Source organism: Cebus imitator, unplaced genomic scaffold, assembly GCF_001604975.1.
Source record: "Cebus imitator isolate Cc_AM_T3 unplaced genomic scaffold, Cebus_imitator-1.0 Scaffold170, whole genome shotgun sequence".
NCBI lineage: Eukaryota > Metazoa > Chordata > Mammalia > Primates > Cebidae > Cebus > Cebus imitator.
The window spans coordinates 3,825,956-3,849,220 of NW_016107485.1; the positions used below are offsets into that span (position 1 = coordinate 3,825,956).

A 23,265-nucleotide genomic window follows, 5' to 3' on the forward strand; every position below is an offset into this window, starting at 1 on the left:
GCTTCCGCTGCCAAGACCACAGTCACCTCCGCCTGGAAGCCCTCCACCAGGATAGCCACCAGCAGGTTGAAGAGCACATAGTTCCCGAAGGTCATGAGGGCAACAAAGTAGAGGGAGGCCCAGGGGGAGGTGGAGGCCATGCCATTGTAGAGAACGACGTTCCAGTCCTCCTGGGTGAGGATCTGTTGAGGAGACACAGTCAGCCCTGGGGCACCCCTAGTCCAGGCATACGCTCTACAGGGAGGCATGGGGGCTGTCAATCCCGGCCCCTCCCCAGCCCACTGTCCCATTGCTTCCCCAACACACAAGGACACACAGCGGCCACTAACCTGGAACACGGTGACAATGGCCCACAGCAGAGAGTCGAAGTTCTTCCTGTCGGGGACCGTGTCTCCGGTGTCCGTGCGGAGGCTGAACTTGCAGCCAAAAATGTGCATCCCAAGGATGCTGGGGAAAGGATGGGAGTGGTTCATCAGACTCACATGCACCAAACCGCCCACCCACCTTGTTTCATTCTCAGTCAACTCAGTAAAATGCGGGGCAGGGGGAATCCGGGCAGTATTGGTCCCACTTTACAGAAGTGAACACTGAGGCTCTGGGGGTCATGCTTGCTGAGAGCCACAGGGGATTGAGGGACGGTGTCAGGCTCCACACCCAGGTCCAGGTGGCTTTGTCCAGAGAAGCACGGAGGACCACATCCCCCAGGCTCCCCGGCACAGCCCCAGCAGGCCCTGAGGTGTGGCCCCCAGCAGGGTGGGCTCACCTGAAGATGAAGATGAAGAGCATGAGCAGCATGCAGAAGGTGGCCACGTTGTCCATGGTCTTCATGAGCACCACAAGCTGGCGCCGCAGGGCAGGCATGAAACGCACCAGCTTCAGCACGCGCAGCAGCCGGAAGGTCCGCAGCACTGACAGCCCACCGTCCGCCTGCCCCACGATTTCCCAGATGCTGCGGCCCAGCGGAGCAGGCCCGGGGAGCAGGAGAAAGGAGAAGTAGAAGGCCGCAGGAAGAGGAAGACAGAGGGAGAAGGGAAAACAGAAACACAGAGCTTCCTATCATCTGCCCATCCATCCATCCAACAAATATGTTAGATGCTGCTCCATGCCATGGGTGTTGAGAGCAAATTCTGACGTGCATGATGTATCATATTGTTTACTGCAAGCGGCAGCAAGGAAAACCTAGTCGGCCCCCCAAAGTGGAAAACAACTGCTCAATGTGTTATAAAGCAGTAACCAATATGAATATGTCTCACACCAGATGATTTAATTCTTTGAACACAGGATATGTGACTCTTTCCTTTGTTCCTTCGTAAAGAGTGCTGCCTAGTTTATCTTTAACCTCTAGTTTATCTTTAATACACTAGCTGCCTGGTTAGTTCACTTTTAACCTATGAAAGAACAGAGCATCCGCTTGTAAAACTTATCACTGGAAAGTAAAGAATAAATACGTGGGTCAGAGTCTGCTCTGGGTTCTCAGTTGGAAATGCTGTGAGACCCCCGATGCCCCACTTTTTACTTTCTATCTCTGTGTCTGTTTCTTAATTCATTCAGTGCTGCCTGGGTTGGGGTCTCCATGGCTGAGCTGGTCTCGGCACATGAGCTAATCAGGGGCTCTTCACCTGGAGTCTGTGGACCACCACCCCCACAAGAAGTCTCTGGCTAGAATCCAGAGGTCCACGGTTGTCACTGTCTTCTTTTTGAGATTTAACGTGTCTTTTGGCTATAAATGTAAACAGTAAGCCACAGAGAATTAGCAGTACCTATGGCTTTGTGGCAATCAAAGTAACTGATGTCTTCATGTCACGTGATAGTGGATGCAGCTGTTTCTCAATATTATTTATGCCCATCCCTTCCTCGGAATGACGGTAGTCACAGACCTGCTGCTAGATCATGCTATTTAATGCATAAATAGGTTGCTAAATCACAGACGTTTGACTATTTTGATCAGTTTCAGGACAATGGGTTTCCACTGCCATCTTATGTCCTTTATATGCTGGCTGGGGTGTCCGTGTTGAATCTCCCCCTGAGCCCCTGGGCTGCCAGGCGGGTTGGGGGAGGGGTACCTGATGATGACGATGATGCTGTCGAAGATGTTGTAGGGGTTGCGTAGGTAGTCGAAGAGCCCAAATGCAGCCAGCTTCAGGATCATCTCCAACGCAAACATGCTGGTGAACACCACGTTGCAGATCTCCAGGATGTTGGTCAGCTCCTCTGGCTGTGGGGCATCGGTGGGGGGAATGGAGACCCAGTCAGGTCAGAGGGCAGCTGTGGATCCCCTCTGGACACCCACCCTAGCTGTGTCACCCTGGCAGGCAGGTGTCCTCACCACAGCTCAGTCTCCCCACTGCCCCATGCACAATGCCCTGCGGCCTCTCAACTCTGCCACCTCAGGGTCCTGAGAGGTCTGCTGAGATGGTGAGGGTTGGGGGAACCCCGCAGGGCTGACCTTCCACAAATTTGGAAATGGGCCTTGTAGTGCATCATGAGGGGAGTGTTCTGATACCCATTTTACAGATGAGGAAACTGAGGCTTGGAGGCCAGCCTGAGGTCAAACGGCTAAGACACAGAGCAGGACAGGAACACAGGACAGGTGTCGCTAGAAACTTTCCATTTGCTCAAGACCCTAACCCATTTAGCAAGCATGTAGCACGTGCCAGGAACTGTTCTATGCATTTTACAGACATCGCTTCACTTAGCCCTTCATAAGACCCCATCTGCAGCCAGGCAAGGAAGCAGGTTCACAGGAGGCCAGACCCTTGTCTGAAGCCACAGAGCTGACAAGTGGTGGGGCCAGGATTTGAACCCAGGCAGTCTGGCTCCAAGACTCCTGCCCTTAATCCCTGCCCATGCAGCACTTCTCTCTCTCCTTCCCAGCAATGGCCATCTCAGGACCAAGGGTGGCTGGGGACATCATGCCCCATGAAAGGAGAATGGACACCACACACCTGCTGCATGACACACAGCACCCGTGGTGGCTCTTAGCCAGACCAGCAGCTCTCAGAGGAGCTCATTCAGACCCAGGGAGGTTAAGGCACCTGCCTGAAGCCACCAGCTGGTTAGAGGGAGACTAGCTCCCTCCTGCAACAGCCACAGAGCCTCCCTCTGCTCTCAGAGCTGTTTACCCTGGTGTTTAGCTGATGCCTTGCAAATGGACTGTCCAAAGAACCCCGGTGTTTAAACCAGGCCCCACTAGAGGCCACGACAGGGGGTAGTGGGGGAAGCTGGAGGGGTCCAGGCCTGGTTAGGACATTAAGTGGCTCTGCAGCCCTGGACAAGTCACTTCCCCCTCCTCTGGGGTTTCGTTTCCTTATCCACAAAATCAGGGGGTCGTGTGAATGAAAGAATTCATCAGAGCCTCTCCCCTTCAGCTCACACGAGCTCCAGCCCCATCTCTCCCCTCCACTGCTCCCTGGGACTGCTAAAGTGACGGTGTGTGCCCATCGTGGTGCCCGGCCGTCCCTGCCTGAATCACAGAGAAGGAAGGGCAGCACCGTTGTTCAGACCTGATTTGACACCCAACACAAGTTAGCCTCTCCGTTTTACAGATGAGGAAACCAAGGCTCGGGAAACTGGGACGGAAATGACTTGTTCAGAGCCACCCAGCAAGGACGTAGCAGGGCAAGGCAGGGCGTTGAATCAAGCTGGACTCCAAACTGCTCTCCCATTACACCACACAGGGACCGAAGCCGAACTCATTCATTCATTCATTCATCCATTCGTTCCTGCATGCCTGCCACAGATCTGAACCACATGATGTGTTGGGCTCGTGCTACCCAGGTGGGCAGTGGTGAAAGAGTCAGGGCACTGTCCCTGCCTTTGAGAAGCTCATGCTCTGGTAGCAAAGCCCAGTAAATCAAGTTAACAAACCAAGCTGGTGTGTGCTGATGCCAGGAAAGCAGGGGGTGGCTAGGGGAACACTGCTAGTGGGATCAGGAGGCAGCAACATCTCAGCAGAGACCTAAAGGCTGAGAGAGAGCCGGCGCCAGGGAGCAGAGAAAGGAGTGCAGTCGGAGGCCCCATCAGGATCACGGGCTGGGAGGTGGAAGAGCTGAGGACCCCCAGGGAGCCGCAAGGACCTGACTCTGACTCCATGTGAATTAAAAGAAGAAAGAAAATAAATAAATAAATAACAACCCAAGCACTGGCTTCCGGCCTGGTGCCTGGGAAACCTGATAAAACTGCCAGCTCCTCTCAAGCCCAGGTGAAAGGAGAAGGCCCATTTCCATCTGTAATTACATTTGACTCAAGAAGGGGTTCCAAAACAGGAGTGGGACCCTGAGAGGGACCCTCGGTGGGGAGGGCTGAGGCCCAGCACCCCTGGTTGAGCCAGGACCCAGAATGCTACTCAGAGCCAGCAATTTGCCAGCCCAGCCAGCGATGTCTGCGGAGATGAAAACTGTAGGCGCTGACACTTCGCGCTGACAATCAGCTGGCTCCAGCCGCACGCCCCACACACGCATCCCCACCGGGGACACGGGGGGCCACTGCCATCCGAAAGGTCACTCCGCGCCTCCTCCTCCCTCACAACAGATGTTTCTCCATTCAGTGCACCTGTTAATCTTTTTCTAATGGATCATCCATCACTCCTGCAAGCATTTCTCTGGGACAGAGACATATAGATGAATATAGACACAGCAAGTGGGAGCCCAAGGAGGGAGAAGACATGGAGAGGGAGGGGCAGAGATGGACAGAGACAGAGACAGATACAGACAAGGGAGTGAAGGGCAAAGATGGGGTATGGAGAGATGGAGACACAGAGAGAGGAAAGCAGGGACACAGACACAAAGTAGGACCAGGACGATGAAGCAGTGACACCTGGGAGTCAGAGATACAGCCAGAAAGAGACACAGAAAGAGCAGACAGAGAGACAGACAAACAGATGGCAGAAAGGTCGCTGGAGGTGGCAAAGACCACCCAGTGAAGGCAAAGGTGCTAAAGGACTGAAAACACCCAGTTTAGACAGATGAAGGAGGTGGGGAGCAGTGGTGGGTGCCTGCAAGCCCCTGCCTGACGTGGGCTCAGATGGCACCAGGCTGCCCCGCCTCTGCCATTTCCGCCCCCCCATCATCATAATGGCAGCTAGCGTTGATGAAGCCCCTCCCATGGGCTAGGTGTGCTGAGCACGTTCCTTGCGTTATCTCCTCTCAGCCTCAAGTCCTATATTATCCCCATTTTACAGACAGAGAGCCTGAGACTCAAAGAGAACTGCCTGCCAGGGTCATGGCCAGGCTGTGGTGAAGTCAGATCTCAAACCCAGGTCTCCCCACTCTGGCTACATCCCCACCTCCATGGCCCAGGTGCCTTCACCCACCCCACTTTTCTGATGAGGCTCCAGTTCAGCACAGATGTGTCCCTTGCCTTCAAGCATTCCAGAGCTCTCTACTGCCCTAAGGATAAAACTGGCCCCAAGGTCCTCCTGAATGAACAGCCCTCCTGGCTTCCTGCACAGTCTTCCCGGTTCCTTGTATAGATCCTTCTCGAGGACTCAGGGTCCTTTGGGGAGGATGCCTGTTCTCCTGGTCCCTGTGCTTGTCCCTCTGTCTTACTGATAAACTCCTAGTTATCCTTCAGGATCCATCCCCAGTGCCACCACCTCCAGGAAGCCTTACATGACTGCAGTCCATATTGGTGTCTCTCTCCCTTGGGCCCCTATAAAGCTGGAATGTCAGCCACTAAGCCACCCTACCCTTTACTTCCCAGAGTCACCCCACCCTTTACTTCCCAGAGTCACCCCAGACCTGGCTGGCGGTGACTTGGCAGGACAGAGGCTACTGAAGGGAGAGTAAAGCCAGCTTTGATTCAGCCACTGATTCAGAGGCCTTGAATGCAGTTCCCTAGGAGCTGGGGCCAGTGTCTATGCCCAGGCCCGGGGTCAGCCCTACCCAAGAGTCTCCCTGCACCCTGCTCTGCTGCCCACACAGCCCAGCTCTCTGTTTTTTGTTCTCCAACTTGGTGACTAGCCTCCAGCTCCAGGACACGATGAGGCTGCAGGGCAGCCCTGCCCAGCTCAGGAGGAGTCAGGGTCTGCCCCGGTGTGTGCAGGAAAGAGAGAGAAGCTGAGATAGGCACTGCTCCCAGGAGCAATGCCTTCCTCTGGTTCAACTGTCCACACTGACCTCAACCGCTGGGAGCCCAGCTCTGTCGCTGCTCACCTTGGCGCCTTGGACAAGCCATCTACCTCACTGAGCCTCAGTTTCCCCATCTGTTCAGTGGGGATAAGATGCTCCCCCAGCCTGGCCCACAAGGCTGCGGGAGGATCACACCAGGAGGAACTGTGATGCAATGACAGCAGTGATGATGAAAGAGAAGCCTGGCCACCCCAGCTGACCTGTCCCACCTGCCCGACACACAGTCGGGGCTACCCAGGGGGTGGGCATTTCAGCCCCATTTCCCCACTTCCTGAGTCACACACAGGCCTCTGCCTGGCCGACCCCCAACTTCACCCATCATCTCCTTGGAGGCCAGGTGCTGCAAGAAACAGCATCCGCTGCCACAAGGAACCTGAATGAGCCAGCTGCTGTCTGGGCAATGCCCCCATGATTTTAGCCGCAGTGGCCACCCTAAAGGCTTGGGCATGTGCAATCTAACTGTCATTCGAGCACTCTGTGACCAGGCCCTGGGGTCACCCTGCCCCACTTCACAACATCACACCCTCCCCTCCTGCCTCTCAGTGACACAGAGCTCCCTGCCAGCCAGGATGGGGTATGGGGCAGGGGTCCCCATGCCACCTCCCCTGCAGGAGAAGGGTTCCGGGAGTTCACTCACCCTCTCCTCCTCTCCATGCACCCCCCTTGGAGGCCCTGGGCCACCTCTTCTGTGAGCGCCACCTCAGACAGTGCTGCTCAAAATAAACATGGGGGCGGATCATTTCCCGCGGAGCAGTGTCTGGGAGCCGAGGGAATGGAGCAAAAATACCAGCGGGGCCCACAGTCAGGTCCCGCGCACAGCCCGGGCGACCACGGCTGCCACTGGAGCTGCTTTATAAAGAACATTTCAGAGATTTTTCCTCCCCCTCACTCCTGCTTTAATTAATTTTCTCAGGCTCCAGACAGAGGATGGAAAACGCACCCAGGGAGGGTGGCATGAGGCTCAAACAAGAATCCGAAGCAGTGACTCATCAGTGAGCACCTACTAAGCGCCACGTTCGCAATGCAGTCAACCCTCTTAGCCACTGTGTTGGGGGAATCTGTGCACCCATTTACGGGGTGGGGGTGCCAGGTGAGGAAGCCACGGGCTGCACTCTGGGCCACCCTGCCAGCCAACAACAGAACCAGGATTGGTTTGTTTGGCTGGTTTGGAATGTTTTGTTTGTTTTGACACAGGGTCTCACTCTTGCCCAGGCTGGAATGCAGTGGCACAATCACCCATCACTGCAGCCTCAAATTCCTCGGTTCAAGCAAACCTCCCACCTCAGCCTCCTGAGTAGCTGAGAGTACAGACATGCACCACCACACCTAGTTAATTTTTTTTTATTATTATCTGCAGAGACGGGGTCCCACTCTGTTGCCCAGGCTGGTCTTGAACTCCTGGGCTCAAGCGACCCTCTTGCCATGGCCTCCCAAAGTGCTGGGATTACAGGTAGGAGTCACCAAACCCAACCAGAACCAGGATTGAAACCCGAACATTGTGTGATCTATTTGCCTCTCTGAGCAGTGGCTTCCAAGGGCACGAGAGGGGTGAGGTAATAACACCTGCCTTGAGGGTGGCTGGACCCACTGGCACCATGCCAGCTTAGGGCCAGGCCTGTAGTAGGTGCTCAGTAAATGGTGCCTGTCCCTATAAGGGAAAGGCACCTTCTTAGTAGATGAGGAAATCAGGTGGACCTTATGACCAGGCAGGAGACGCACAGTGGGAACAGCCTCTCTCATCTCTCAGCCTGATGAGGGAGCCACGTGACGCCTGCTACTCTCAGAAGAGGCTCCACCTGGCTGGGCACAGTGGCTCAGGCCTGTAATCCCAGCACTGTGGGAGACCAAGGCAGGTGGATCACCTGAGGTCAGGAGTTCAAGACCAGTCTGGCCAACGTAGTGAAACCCTATCTCTACTAAAAATACAAAAATTCGCCAGGCATGGTGGCACGCACCTGTAATCCCAGCTACTTGGGAGGCTGAGGCAGGAGAATTGCTTGAAACTGGGAGGCGGAGGTTGCAGTGAGCCGAGATCACGCCACTGCACTCCAGCCTGGACAACAGAGTGAAACTCTTGTCTCAAAGAAGAAAAGAAAGAAAAGAAAAGAAAAAAGAAAGAAGAGGCTCCACCAGATTCGCATTTGGAAAGCTTGCTCAGATGGATGTGGCAGAAGGAGGGAGGGAGGACAGGCCGGAGAAGCAGATCCTAAGGAGGCTTGGGCAGGGACAGTGGCCTGGCCTGAGGCTGGACCTGCCCTGGCCATAGTGTCTCCATGGATGCGGTGGGTGAAAAGGCAGGGACCAGCCTGGCAAAGAGGTCTCTGAAAACAGCCCTAATGAGTAGCATCTGCCAATTTCCATGGTGTAAATACTCCCTCCATGGCCAATTTCAAGCTCCCAACTCTTTCATCCTTGGCTTGCGAAAGTCCTGAGTGTTTGGAAATTGGCTCTCACCAGCCAGCCCCAGCAAGTCCCTGGCAAGGACAGTGCGGAGGCTCAAGTGTGGCAGGCTGTGCAGGCCCCCTCGATGCTGCCCCGCTTGGATGGAGACTGGAGCCGCCCCCATAGCACTCATCCCCTGTGGAGCTTTCTGCAGGAATGCTGCTCCTCTGCAGGCCTGGGTCAGGTGCTGACCAGAGGCTGGACACTAAGCAAGGGGGTTCTGGGAACCCTGAATCACCAGCTTTCGTCCTGCAGAGAGCCCTCCCGCCAGCCCTCTCCAGAGACCTTTTTAATTAAGCTGGAATGGCTGGCAAACCAGCAGCTCTGAACAGAGTGTCAACGGCAGCCCCAGGGGCCCCATTTAGGTAAATTGAATGGAGCCTGTGCTTGGTGAGCTAACAAAGAGGGAGGTGCCAGTGCGCCCTGTGGGGTGTGAGTGCCGCATGCAGGGCCTTCACAGGAGGAGGGCCACAGGGAAGCAAAGAGAATGTCGAAATCCAAGCCCTCCCAGGGCGTCAGTCTTGCTGCAGAAAGAAATGGGTTCAAACCTGGTCCCCAGCTGGTGGTGGGACCTCAGGGCAGTGACGTCCCCCCACTGGGCCTCAGGGTTAGGTGGGGCCAGCTGCTACGTGGGAGCCCTTGCAGAGCCGAGGAGTGGGTTCAGGGAGCCACCCCATCCAGGGACTGGTGGACGGCAAGAGCCAGAAAATGGTGGTTTTTGGCAAGACTAGACCTGCCATCCAGGCTGCACCCCTGGGTGGGGCCTGAGGGCTGAGGCATCTGTGCTAACCCGTCAGCCCCTTCCCTCCCGTGTCCCCACAGAGGCCCTGCTCTCCTCACACATGTCCTCCCTGAGCTCCTACCACCTCCCAAAGCTGTCCCCTCCTGTCAGCCCTGTGGGGCTGTATGGGGTGGAGTCACTGGATGGGACAGGACACGCTGGCCTGGTGAAGGGCTGCTGTGGCCGAGACAAGGGGACTTGAGGGTCGTGGAAAGGTCTGGATTTTGCCCCGAGGGCAATGAAGAGCAACAGAAGTTTTGAAGCAGGGAAGAGCCCACCCAGACTGGCCCTCTGGAAAAATCACCCCAGATGATTTTTGGGGTGAGATTTTTGGGGGAGAAGGGACAGAGGGCCCAGTGGCCAGGCTTGGTGGCACATTCCTATAGTCCCAGCTACTTGGGAGGCCTAAGAGGAAGGATCGCTTGATCTCGCCACTGCATTCCAGCCTGGGTGGCAGAGCAAGACCCTGTCTTTTTTTTTTTAAAAAAAAATGTTAGTTTGTTTGTTTGTGTGTTTTTTCAAAGAAGGGCTCAGGTGGAGAGATGAGTAGAAGTCAGATTTGCAGGGACTGGCAGTGGATGCGCTGTGGCTGCCTTGGTGTCCAGGCTGAGCAGCTTAGGAGGGAAAGAGCCCCCAAGAGCCCAGTTCTAGCCAGCTCGGTCACTCATCATTCATTCGGCAAACACCTGAGCCCTTCCCTCCTCTGAGCTTGGCCCTGGCTGGGCGCTAAGGTCGCGTGGATGAACTGGACCCAGCTCAGGCCGGCACTTCTCGGGGGACAGACACACAAACCCAGGCAGGGCCAGGTCAGGGTCCTGGGCCCCCGCGCCCCCCCTGCAGGCCCTCCCGGCCTCACTGCACTGGCCTGCTCGTGGTGCTCGATGCCCATGCTGACAGTGTTGACCAGGATGGCCATCATGATGCCACGGTTGAAGTACTTGCTGTCCACGATGCCGCGCAGCTTGGCTCGCGTCTCCCGCCACACATCCCCACACAGCCGGACCGCCCCATCTGCCTGCTCCTCTTCCTCCTCCTCCTCCTCCTCCTTCCCCAGTTCTGAGGAGGCTCCATCCTCGATGCTCCGGGGCCCATCCCCATCCGCCTCATCCTCGCCGCCAGCGGATCCTTCAGAGCCCGAGCCCTCCTGGCCTGAGTCAGTGCTGCCCAGGCCTGAGGGCCGCCGGCTGGCCTCATGCTGGCAGCAGGGGCAGCTGGCGGGGTCAGAGGCCAGCGTGGCAGGGATGGGCTGAACCAGAGTGTGTAGCGTCGCGTCCAGGGGGTTATGTCGCGGGCACAGTTCTGAAAAGCAAACCGGGGGGAGCATGGGTAGAGTCAGCACCCACACCAGGCCCAGTCCAGCCTGGGACACATCCTTGAGTGCATGTGGCTCCCAGACCCACAGGTCTGCCTGGAACCAGCCGGCCCAGCCTGGAGGGGTGGGGGTGTCCCTGGGGAAGCGGTTGCAGCTCTCTGGGCTTTGTCTGCCTCTGTGTAGAAGTAGGGGCAGAAGCACCCACTGTGCAGGCTGTGGGAGGATTCTCCCCATTAAGGCACGTGATGGGCCTAGCACGGTGTAGGGTGAGCATCTATGCTGACCGGCCATCCCTCCTGGCCCGGGCCTTAGGTTAGCATGGAACAGACCCAGAGTCATGTAGCCTGGGAACTAGAGGTGATTCTGAAAGAGCCAGGCCAATGTGGGGGTGGCCCGCCTTAGAGGAGGCCGTGGTGGCCTTGGTGTTCTCAAGCCTCTCGCCTGTATAGCAGGTAGGGAGATGGAGTGGAGAAGAGAATGAGGTTTGTTCCCCAGGGAGGGGAGGAGGCATGGAGCCCTGGGTACGGGGCAGAGCCTCACTCCAGAAGCCCCTGGGACTTCCCTCCACACAAGGGGTGGAGGTGGGGGCAGAGGGCAGGAAGGGCCGCTGCGAAGAGGGGACTTCATCTGTTTGCTGCCCAGGAATCACAGGAGAAGCCAGGGCTGGCCCTGCACTGGGCTCTGTGATCTATGAACCATCTCAAAGAGGTGTCAGTGAGGCCTCTCTCTGCAGGGTTTAATTTCTTCTTCGTGTTTTCCTATATATTCCTAGAATAAACACGTTTGCTTGTGTAAGCCAAAAAAGTAACATGAAAGGGAAAGAAAAGCATGTCATGCCTTCCCTTCATTTCCACACTTGCCTCCAGATGCCTCCTGAGCCCTGGATAGGCACCCCTGGCGCACTCACGCCTCTGGAGTCAGGGCAGGCAGCCAGGAACCCAGGGCTGGGTCCCATCTCACCACGGGAGGACAGGCCAAAGCCCTTCCCAGAGCCAGCCCATTGCTCCCACCTGGACGGGGGGCTGTAGCCAACTCTTTTTTCCATGGCAGAGGGGAGGCCCAGAGGCAAGGGTGAAAGGAGAGGGTGCCAGGAGAGGGGGCTGGGCAGCCACAGGAAACCCCTTGGATTGAACACTTCTCCCCCACGTCCTCCAGCAACACCAGTGCCAGCCTTGCCCGGCCCCAGCTCCTGCGTCCGTGTGCCAGGCCTGCCCACGAGCCACCTGGGGCCTCCTCCAAGCCCATGCCTGGATGGCTGGCACCTGAGGACGGGTGGGCAGCAGCTCAGAGCATGCTTTCTTCTGCTTGCCTCCCATTAATCAATCAATTCCCAGACTGTGAGAGCTAGAAGAACAGGGCTTTCCAAAGCAGGGCCTGGGGTGGCTGACTCCTGCCACTGATGGCCACGTGCTGGGAACCCCTTGTCCTCACTTTATAGGCAGCGGACAGGCCTGCAGAGGGCTGCAGCTGCTCAAGCACAGTCCCCATGCCTGCTGACTTCCTTCTTGGCACCAACTGGGAGAAGTGGCACTGGTGCTGGGGCAGGACCCACCTCCTGCAGCCCTGGCTTGCCTCCTCCCGAGAGTGATCATTTCCAGGGGTGGCAGGCGCCCGCAAAGCCTGACAACACTGACTTCCGAGATGCCTCCCTTCTTCTCCCTGACCTTTAGTCTTCCCAACTGAAAAGTGGGGATAATATTACTATCTGCTGCCTTCTCAGGACTGTGTCCTGGAGCAGACAAGGTGACTAGCAGGACAGCCCCTTCCGAGCCTAAAAGCATAACCTCGGCCAGGGGCGGTGGCTGATGCCTGTAATCCCAGCACTTTGGGAGGCCAAGGCAGGAGGATCAAGTGAGCCCAGGAGTTTGAGATCAGCCTGGGCAACATAGGGAGACCCCCTCTACAAAAAAATTTCTTTAATTAGCTGGGCATGGCGGTGCACGCCTGTAGCCCCAGCTCTTCCGGAGGCTGAGGTGGGACGGTGACTTAAGCGAGAAGTTGGAGGTTGCAGTAAGCTATATTTGTGCTACTGTATTTCCTGGGTGACCCTGTCTCAGCAACAACAACAACAAGAATAACGGCGGGCAAGGTGGCTCACGCCTGTAATCCCAGCACTTTGGGAGGCCAACATGCACGGATCACAAAGTCAGAAATTCAGGACCAGCCTGGCCAAGATGATGAAACCCTGTCTCTACAAAAAACACAAAAATTAGCCAGGCACAATGGCAGGTGCCTGTAACCCCAGCTACTTAGAAGGCCAAGGCAGGAGAATCGCTTGAATCCCAGGAGGTGGAGGTTGCAGTGAGCCGAGATAGTGCCACTGCATTCCAGCCTGGGCGACAGAGTGCGAATCCATCTAAAACAAAAAACAAAAAACAAAAAGTCTAACTCTCACAGCCCCATGGCAAGCACAGAGCACAGAGTGTCATGAGTCCCCCACATGCCCCAGCTTTGAGGGGCAGGCCACAGCCCCTTTGGGCCAGGTGCCCTGCATCGCATCATTGCTCAGGTGTGCTGGAAAGCAGGGGACAACAGCGGGAACCCAAAGAAGAGAGAGATGTAGACTATGGGCTGCTGTGGGGGAAGAAGTTTAGCTTTCCAAGACAAAGGACAGATACTTGTTCATTTCTTTCAAGTGTGGATTCCAGGGGCAGAGCTGCTATCTCTACACACACAGGGATCGAGTTCCTCCAGCCCCAGGCCGGCCCCGTGCAGGCTCTGCAGGTGCCAGGAGAAGGCAGGCAGAGGACGGAGCTCCCCGGGGGCTGTGAGGGAAACACTTGAGCGTGAAGTCTTCACCTGGAACGCGGAGGCTACTGGGCCTTCTGGATGCGCTGGGAAGGAGCGACAGTTTGCACACAGTGCCCATCAGGGTACCGCATCGGATGCAGGGCCACTTACTATAGTGTTGGGGCTCCTTGGCGTGGGGCCCAGGTTTGGCCGGGGCGGGGGCCTCCGGGTTGGGGGCCTGGCGCCGGCTCTGCAGGGCCTGGTAGAGGCCCAGGGCGCGGCGCTTGGCCTTGCGCAGGATGTGGCAGACATATTGGAAGATCTCCTCATAGCAGTCGCCGGGCTCGGCGTAGCTGGCCACCGTGCTGGAGGACAGGTAGCGCTGCCGCTGCTCCAGCATCAGCCGGTGCTCCCGCTGCTTGGTCTCCGAGAACTGGGTCGCTATGACAACGAGGCACAGGTTGATCATGAAGAAGGAGCCCACCTGTGACCAACGGGAGGAGAGGACAGGGACAGGGACAGGGATGGAGGGGACAGAGGGGTGGGAGAGGCAGAGTCATGGAGTGGGGACAGTGGGGACACACGTGGAGATGGAGGCAGAGATGGAGATGGGGGTACAGAGGCAGAAATGAAGTGAGGAGAAGGGGCAGGGACCAACCAGACACAGAGGCCAGAGCAGGGGCAGATAGCAAGAGATGGTGAGGTACAGAGACGTGATGACAAAGAGACATGCAAGGGAGTGAGGCGGACTCCAAGAGGACAGACACGAGGGAGTAGAGATACAGCGGGTGGGTGGAGACAGGGAAAGAGAAGGGCAGGGGAGGTGGAGGGGCCCAGAGAGACACAGGCACAGACACAGGTGGGGACAGGAAAAGATCGCTGAGGCCTGGCTCCAGGAGAAGCGACGGCCCAGGCAGTTCCCCAGGCCCGACCGGGATCTGCTTCAAAGCCCAGCTCCCCTCAGACCCCTGGGCCCTGGTCTGGCCCCCATCCACCTGGGTCATCTGCACTGAGCCCAGGGAGGGAAGCCGCTGCCTGACTCTGGCTTCCCAGGCTGAGTCCTCGCCCAACCCTGCCTTTTCTCTCGCCGGAATCTGGCCTCCGCTGGGACCCCAGACGAGAAAAGAGAAGTTCCCTCAGGGTTTTTGCATGGCTTTATTTGCGCTTTCGTGGGATGGGGGAGAGAGGCTGCCCCGGTTGGCACTGGGGATCCCACATCCTTGTGGCCTGATGGCTCCAGGAGCAGGGCTGCCCTCCAGCTTCCAGCTGTCCAGGGCACAGCCCTCTCTCCGGCATTTGCTGAGCCTGGGAGTGAACTCGGCTGCTGGCCATCCAGAGGAGATAGCTTTCATGCCCCTCAGAGGTGCCCACCAGGAAGCTCTCACCAACTGCAGCCTCATCAATGATGATTGAGAAGCTAGGGTCTTAAAGCAGGGGCTGGAGGGGGTTGCTGGCCCAGAGAACTCTGGGAAAATCCCCTGCCTCTCAGGTAAGAAGATGGCCTCCCATCCTTGTCTCGGTCACCCCGTCCACAAGCATTTCCTGGGGAGCTGCCCTGCGCCAGGCCTGTGTGAGGGTCACAGGAAGAAAGAGCGTGGCCCTGCCCTCTGGGACCACACACTTGTCAGGCTCCTACCCAGCCCTGCCTCTGCAGCTGCTTCCCTGGGCAACCCAGGCAGGCCCCCATCCCCTCCAGGCCTCCACTTCTCCATCTGTAAAATAGGAGACTCAGACCAGATGAGCCAAGAACTTTTCTAGTCAGAAGGTAGCCAGCCAAGGTGGTTCACGCCTGTAATCCCAGCACTTTGGGAGGCTGAGGCGAGCAGATCACTTGAGGTCAGGAGTTCAAGACCAGCCTGGCCAACATGGTGAAACCCCATCTCTACTAAAAATACAAAAATTGGCCAGGCGTGGCAGTACGTGCCTGTAATCCCAGCTACTCGGGAAACTGACGTAGGAGAATCACTTGAACCCAGAAGGCAGACGTTGCAGCAGTAATGGCCATTGCACTCCAGCCTGGGCAACAAGACTACATCCCAAAAAAAGAAGAAGAAGAAAAAGAAGGAACACTAGGGTCCATGGGCCATGGCTTATGCCTGTAATTCCAGTGCTTTGGGAAGCCAAGGCAGGAAGATCACTTGAGTCCAGGAGTTTAAGACCAGCCTGGGAAACATAGCAAAACCCTGTCTCCAAAAAAATTTTTAAATTAGCCAGTCATGGTGGTGCGTGTCTGTGGTCCCAGATACTTGGGAGGCTGAGCAGGGAGGATCGCTTGAGCCCAGGAGATCAAGGCTGCAGTGAGCTATGATTGCACCACTGCACTCCAGCCTGGATTACAGAGCCAGACCTTATCTCTAAAATAGAAAAGAAAAGAAAAAAAATGTAAAGAAGGAGCACTACGGGCCTGGGCTTGAAGGCCAAGGACCCCTCACTTCACCCCTCCAGACCAGTCCACACGATGTGGACCTGCAATTGTCCAGACTGCTCTCTGGACTCTTTCCAGCGCCTGGAAAAAATCAGCCCTTTCAACCTCTCACCTGCACTCTTTGTCCTGTGACAGGGCCACCTGAGACCCAACAGTAGCAGGGCACAAGGGTGTGCAGGCTTCAAGCTCTGTCTCACCTAAGCCTCCTGAGAGCCCAGGAGCTAGGTACTGTCACCATCCCCATTTCACAGTAAGCTTGGGGAGCATCGTGCTTCACCACATCCACACCCTTAACCACCCTTAACCCCACAGCAGGAGCAGATGGAGCATCCTCCAGCCCCTCCCAGGAACCGGAGGCTCCTCTTGCAACCCCAGTGGCTTGTGGCTCCCACACTGCAGGATCCTGATCAGCTTCAGGGGCTCTGCTCTGTGAGCTACCCCTGCCCAAGAGGCTCTTTCCCTGTTGACCTCCATGAGTCTTTAAGGCTCAATTCTGGCATCACCTCCTCCAGGAAGCCTCCCACCTCCCCATCCCTCCTCCAGGCTGGATCAGGAGCCTCCTCTGGGCTCCCTTCTATCATGGTGCCTAAGATGCTGTATGGTCACTGACTGCTGTGAGCCCATCTTCCCCACGAGATCGTGAGCCCCTCAAGGGCAGGGGCTGGGCCTGACTCCCTGCTCTGTTCCTAGCACTCGGCTCAGGGCCTGGTACAGTGTGGGTTTCCTGAATGTTTTGGTGAATGAATACGCAAGGCCATGGATGGCAATGCTGAATAAAACCTGGGCCCTCTCCTTTTATCTGGGGCATCTCCTGTAGATCCAAGACCCCAGCTCCCCCAAGAAAGCACTGGCACTTAGACAACAGCAGGTGTCTCAGGTCACCTGCTGGCCTGTCCTGGCCCCCCAGGTCAAGGTCCTGCCAGCCCAGGATGGGGCACTGCCCTGGAACGCCAAGTGTGCCCTCTCCCACCACCAGGAAGCCAGAGAACCTGCCTCGCAGCAGTAGGGATTCAGCTGAGACTCTCCCAGGAGTGAATCACCTTGACATTTTGGGGACTGTGCTGTGCTGAAGCTGCAGTCAGGCATGACGAGGTAGATGAGCTCACTCTGGGGAGACTGCACAGGGGGTGCGGGCAAGAGGGACTGGCCAGGAAGAGGCGGGTGAGCCCACCTCCATCTCCAGGTTACCCCAACAAGGCAGGGCTGCCCAAGAGGTAGGAGTCCCTCCGAGAATTTCAGGAAGCTCCACTGGGTCACTATCAGGCAACCTCGCTCCAAACCCTGCTCAGCCTCGGGGCATCTCGTCTTCCCCTCCCAGGAAAACAGGAATGAGTTGGAGCCCTTGCAAAGCTTCCCGTATGACGCTGCACCTTGGGCTCAGGTCATGCAAAGAATGTATCCCAGAGATACGAGGTGGAGAAACAGGAGCAGAGCATCAGTGGGGAATTAAATGCCCAGATATGAGAAATGACAGCAATTGAAGGTGATGGATGCTTCCGACAGCCACCCCTGATGAGCCCTTTCAATCATCTGCTGCCCGGCCGTGCTGAGAAACAGCCCCTCCTGCTCCCTCCTCCAGGCTCTCCTGGCTCCGAGGGGCTCCCTGGGGACTCCCAAAGACCCTCCCTCCTCAGGTCTCCTGGTCCATGGGTTCTGAGGGCACCTGGGAGCCCAGGCTCCCTGACACTTACTATGATAAGCAGGATGAAGTAAATGAAGTTGTAGAAGGAGTGAGCATCCATCACATAGTACATGATCTCCACCCAGCCTTCCAGAGTGATCACCTGCAACAGCACAGAGAGAGCCAAGAGGGCTGACCTGTGGGAAAGCCCATAGCCTGGGCAGCACCCTAGACAGGGGCCCCAATGTGTGCCAGAACACCTCACACATGCTGCCTTGAGTACCTCTCACAGGGAATGGACAGGGCACACCATATTATACAGGTGAAGAAACCGAGGCTCAGCGAGAGGAAGGTGCTTGCCCACTGTCACACAGCCAGGAAGGGGTGGAGCCGGGACTTGAACCCTGGTCCCTGCAGTCTACCACACCATCGGGAGGGCTGGGAAAGCAGAGAGCCTGTCCCTGCTCCAGCTTATCAGCTGGGCCACCCACACTCTCTGAGACTTAGCCACTTCTTCTGTATGTGGGGAGCCCACCTGGCAGGGCTGGGAGCTCAGTGGGAGCCCAGGAGGGTGCACGTAATGAGGCTGGTGTGACTCTGTCACCCCCAACCCCACCCTGACTCCTTCCCAGACTGGGAGATGGAGCAGCCTTGGGAAAGACAAACCCTGGGTCCTTGCTGGCTTCTGGCAAATGCAGAGTGGGGCCCCCTGAGCAGCCACCCATCCTCCTGGGCAGAGGGTTCCAAACACAGCTGTTGCCATCACCTCACACCCTGCAGCTCTGAACTCATGATCCTGATGCTCCCCAGGGCAGCGTGCCCAGGGCAGCGCCGGGCAGCATAGGGCAGTGGAGACAGCGGAGTTCAGCCCGGTCAGCCCTTCCACTGCCCCTTCAGAGACTTCTCAGCTCCCCCTCTGTTTGCTCCTGCCCCTTCTTTCTGAGGACAGCAGGAAGGTAACCTCTACTCAGCACTCTCTGCACACAGGGCTGGCTGCCTGAGCATGTCACCTGCTTTATTGTTATCAGCCACCCAAGGTGAGGGGGGCTGTTATTACCCCATTTTAAAGATGAGAAAACTGAAGCACAGAGAAGCCAAGCAATACACTCAAGGTCCACTGCCCGAGTTCCTTCCCTGCGCATAGCCAGCGCATCCTCTGCAGGGTATAGGCTGTCAGTTGGTGCAGAGGGGCCACGCAAAAGCGCTTCACACACTGCGGGGCTAGCGCTGCTTTGTGAATGTGTGTGCATTACGTGCACAGGTTGACAAGGCGAGACACATTTCTCACTGACTCCAGATGAGCTACTTGGCATTCCCTGCAGCAGGATTTTGCTCAGGCTGTCCCCACCAGGAATGTCCTCCTACCCCACGCTCCTGGCCTTGGTCAGCCATCCTCCAACTGAGCTTGAATCCTGCCTCTCCTCTCTGAACAGCCCTCCCTGCTGGGATCCATCTGGCCTAAGGCAACCTGGGGCTCTACAAAGAGCTCAGGCTTTGGGATCACCCATAGCTGGGTTAGTGGCTCGCGCCTATAATCCCAGCACTTTGGGGGGCCAAGACAGGTGGATCACCTGAGGTCGGGAGTTCAAGACCAGCCTGGCCAACATAGAGAAACCCCATCTCTACTAAAAATACAAAATTAGCGGGGCATGGTGGCACATGCCTGTAATCCCAGCTATTCAGGAGGCTGAGGCAGGAAAGTCGCTTGAACCGGGGAGGTGGAGGTTGCAGTGAGCTGAGATCACGTCATTGCACTTCAACCTGGGCAACAAGACCACCACATCATCTGTGGTCAATTAGCTTGTGGTCAATTAAAAAAAATTTTTTAATTTTTTTGAGTCAGAGTCTTGCTCTGTCTCCCAGGCTGGAATGCAGTGGTACAATCTTGGCTCACTGCAACCTCCGCCTCCTGAGTTCAAGCAATTCTCCTGCCTCGGCCCCCAAGTGGCTGTGATTACAGGCGTCCACCAACACGACTGGCTAATTTTTATATTTTTAGTTGAGACGGGGTTTCACCATGCTGGCCAGGCTGGTCTCTTTGGCCAGGATGGTCCCAAACACCTGAGCTCGTGATCTGCCCGCCTCAGCTTCCCAAAGTGCTGGGATTACAGGCATGAGCCACCGCGCCCAACCTAGCTTGCTTCCTTTCTTTGAATCTGTCTATAAAATGGGCATGATAATGCCTATACTGCCAGCAAGCTGGACAGGTTTCAGTGAGATGGGGGGTAGCAAAATGCCAAGCACAGAGACCTGCCCGCCCGGCAGAGCTGCCCACCCAATCCCTGGGACCAGGCCGGTCCCAGGCCTGAGCCGCCTCACCTGGAAGATAACAATCCAAGCGTAGCCAATGTTGTCGAAGTTGATGGCGCCCTTGTGGGGGTTGGCGCTGCCTGTTCGGCACACGTTGTAGTAGCGGTTCCAGTTGACACAGAGGCCACTGGTGTTGAGGTCCTGGCGCCCCGCCCCAAAGTCGTAGACGTCGTCCTTGGACAGGCAGCACTCACGGCCCTGCTCCTTGAGTGGGGGGATCTCATGGCAGCCCATGATGCCGTTGTCCCCTGACAGGGAGCAGATGAAGGGCATCTCATCGTCCTCCTCCGGCTGGTAGTACGGGGGCAAGGCCACATCCCCTTGTCTGTCCACAGGCCAGGGTGAGTAAAAGAGGAAAAGGGGAGGGGTCACTGCCATGAGGATCAGGAAGGGAGAGGCCATGCAGCACGGCAGGAGGGCCCCAAAGGCCTTGTCACTCTTGTCGCTGCCTCCAGGCCTTGGCACATGCTGTTCCTCTGCCTCGGTCACCCTTCCCTACCTCTCTTATGGCCATGAAAACCCCGCTGGCCCATTGTGGTCCTCTCCTCTGGGGAGTCTCACTGTGCCTTGCACACGCCTTCATTATGGCTCCTGGGGGAGATGCCCTCAACTCCCCCAAGAGGCCAGCCATCTCAGCATCCCCAGGCTCCACACACTGGTGGGTTGGCACAGACAGAGCAGGTGCTCAATAAAAAAGCACTGGCCTTTACAGATTTGGCAGATAAGGGGTAGATCCTCCACCTGCTCCACCCTCTTCCATCTATGTGACCTGGGCTACTCATTTCCTCCCTCTCTTTTTTTCTTTCTTTCTCTCTCTCTTTCTTTCTTCTTTCTTTTCTTTTCTTTCTGCTTCCTTCCTTCCTTTCTTTTTTTGAGACAGAGTTTCACTCTGCCACCCAGGCTGGAATGCAGTGGCATGATCTTGGCTCACTGCAAACTCCACCTCCCAGGTTCAAGCAATTCTCTGTCTCCGCCTCCTGAGTACTACAGGTGCACAGCACCACACTCAGCTAATTTTGTATTTTTAGTAGAGATGGGGTTTCTCCATATTGGTCAGGCTGTTCTTGAACTCCTGACCTCAGGTGATCCACCCACCTCTGCCTCCCAAAGTGCTGAAATTACAGGTGTGAGCCACCACGCCTGGCTGCCCCTCTCTGGATTTCGATTTCCTCATCTATAAAATAAACAACAATCCCTGCTCTACCCATTCAGAAGGGTTAATCTATGCTTCACTGCAATCCTAACCAAAATCCCAACACTTTGGCCTGTGGAGCCTGCCCAGATGGTCCTAGGATTTATTTGGATGGGAAAATAGTCAAGACAAGTTTTAAAAAGGAGAGTGATAAACAAGAACCAGATCTACAAGAGAGCAAAATACTCTACAACTATGATTATTAATACAGTGTAGCACTGTGACAGGAACAGAAAGGTTAGTGGAATGCCATAGAGCACAAAGACAAATCCACATACAAAGGGAAACTTAGTATATCACAGAGATGACTTTTCAGACCTGCAGAGAAAGGAAGGGCCCATCAGTAAGTGGTGTGGGGATAATTGCTATCTACTGGAAAATAAGTTAGATCCTAACCTCACACGATACACAAAAATAAACTTCTTGAAGACCTGATATCCAAAAACGACATATAAATTATCTCATTTTTAATGTTTATACTGATTTCACATTAAAAAATAATATTTGGCTATATTAGATTAAGTAAGATATATTATAAAACTAAAAATAGCAAATTTCCAGTGGATTAAAAAGCATAAATGCAATGACCATAACCACAAAAATATTATAAGAAAATATGGAATATTTTTTGTTAACTCAGGCTAGCTATAACTTTCCTGGGTAAGACACAAAATTCAAATTTTGTAAAGGAAAAGTTCAACCAGATTAACTGCATACTAATCTTACATACTAACACAAAACTTCACTGAGACAAAATATGCCATACAAAGTAAAGACAAGCAACAAATTGGGATAAACCAGAAGTAGACAAACTTTTTGTGTAATAGGCTGGATTAGCAAATATTTTTCTGCAGAGCACACAGCCTCCGTCCCAGTGACTCAACTCTTCCATTTTAATCTGCAAACAGTTGTAGGAAAGAGGTAAACAAGTGGGCATGGCTGTTTCAATAAAACTTTATTTACCAAAACAGATCATAGTTTGCCGTTTCATGGGATGAAGTATTTGCAACACACAAAGAAGATAAAAAGTAACTATCTAAAGCAGGGCTCTCCAATTCCTGGGGCCACACAGCAAGAAGTGAGTTCTGGAATAGGGAGAATTACTGACTGAGCTCCACCCCCTGTCAGATCAGTAGTAGCATTAGATTCTCATAGGAGCACAAACCCTACTGTGAACCTCACATGCAAGGGATCTAGGTTGTGCACTCCTTATGAGAATCTAATGCCTGATGATCTGAGGTGAAACAGTTTCATTCCAAAACCATCCCCCCTCCTCTGGTCCATGGAAAAATTATCTTCCACGAAACTGGTCCCTGGTGCCAAAAAGGAATCTCCCATAACTCAGTAACAAAAAGGAAAAATAACCCAGTGGGGGGCGGGGGAAGACAAGAACAGAAAAATTCACAGAAGAAATTAAAAAATGGCCAATATATAGGAAGAAATGTTCACCAATGCAACGAAATAACCGAATGCAAACAAACCCATTCAAATGGCAAATATTTCAAGGTTGGTAATATTCAGCATGGGAAAGAATGAGTGTAAACAGACACTCACATACACTGTCGTGGGAGTATACATTGGTACAACCTTCTTAGAGGGCAATTTGGCACATCCATCAATAAAAATGTACACATCCAACCCAAATACATATGGTCACCTGAGTATCATAGAGACACCACTGCAATTGAGTAGACAGAGGGTGGACTTTTCCATCACTGGTCCTGGGACAAGTGTCTCATGCCTGTAATCTCAGTACTTTGGGAGGCCAAGGTGGATGGGTCACCTGAGGTCAGGAGTTCGAGACCAGCCTGACCAACATGTGAAACCCCATCTCTTCTAACAATACCAAAATTAGCCAGGCGTGGTGGCGTGCACTTGTAATCCCAGCTATTCAGGAGGCTGAGGCACGAGAATCGCTTGAACCTGGGAGGTGGAGGTTGCAGTGAGCCGAGATTGTGCCACTCCACTCCAGCCTGGATGACAGAGTTGAGATTCTGTATAAAAAAAAATCTTGACTCCAACCACAAACCATACACAAAACTAGAGATGGACCACAGACCTACATGTGAAGAATTTTAAAAAAAGAAAGTTCCCAAAAGAAAGCACTGGAAAAATATTTTCACAACCTTCAGTTTGGAAAAGATTTCTTAAACAGAACACAAAAAACAATGCTAAAAAAAATGATTGATAAACTGGACTTCATTACAAGTAAGAGTTTCATTGATCAAGAGACACCATTAAGAGAGCAAAATGTAATTCCTTGTCATGTCTGCGAGTATTCCATTGAGTGAATACACTGCCACTTATTTATTCATTCTGCTGAT

General features: G+C 54.8%; 1 protein-coding gene across 3 annotated transcripts in view; it reads right to left on the bottom strand.

Moving 5' to 3' along the window:
• Positions 1-23,265, bottom strand: part of CACNA1I (calcium voltage-gated channel subunit alpha1 I) — a 127,595-nt gene that overhangs the window by 30,364 nt on the left and 73,966 nt on the right. For 2 of the 3 annotated variants that reach the window (XM_017544568.2, XM_017544569.1), the window contains 8 exons: positions 19,759-20,074; positions 17,510-17,602; positions 13,565-13,877; positions 10,217-10,650; positions 2,064-2,215; positions 764-949; positions 330-447; positions 27-182 (listed from right to left, as the gene is read on the bottom strand). In XM_017544568.2, coding sequence (XP_017400057.1) covers positions 27-182; positions 330-447; positions 764-949; positions 2,064-2,215; positions 10,217-10,650; positions 13,565-13,877; positions 17,510-17,602; positions 19,759-20,074 — 1,768 coding nt within the window. Of the gene's footprint in view, positions 1-26; positions 183-329; positions 448-763; positions 950-2,063; positions 2,216-10,216; positions 10,651-12,225; positions 12,343-13,564; positions 13,878-17,509; positions 17,603-19,758; positions 20,075-23,265 lie in introns of all 3 variants that reach the window. The other variant, XM_037744373.1, reaches the window with a different exon arrangement.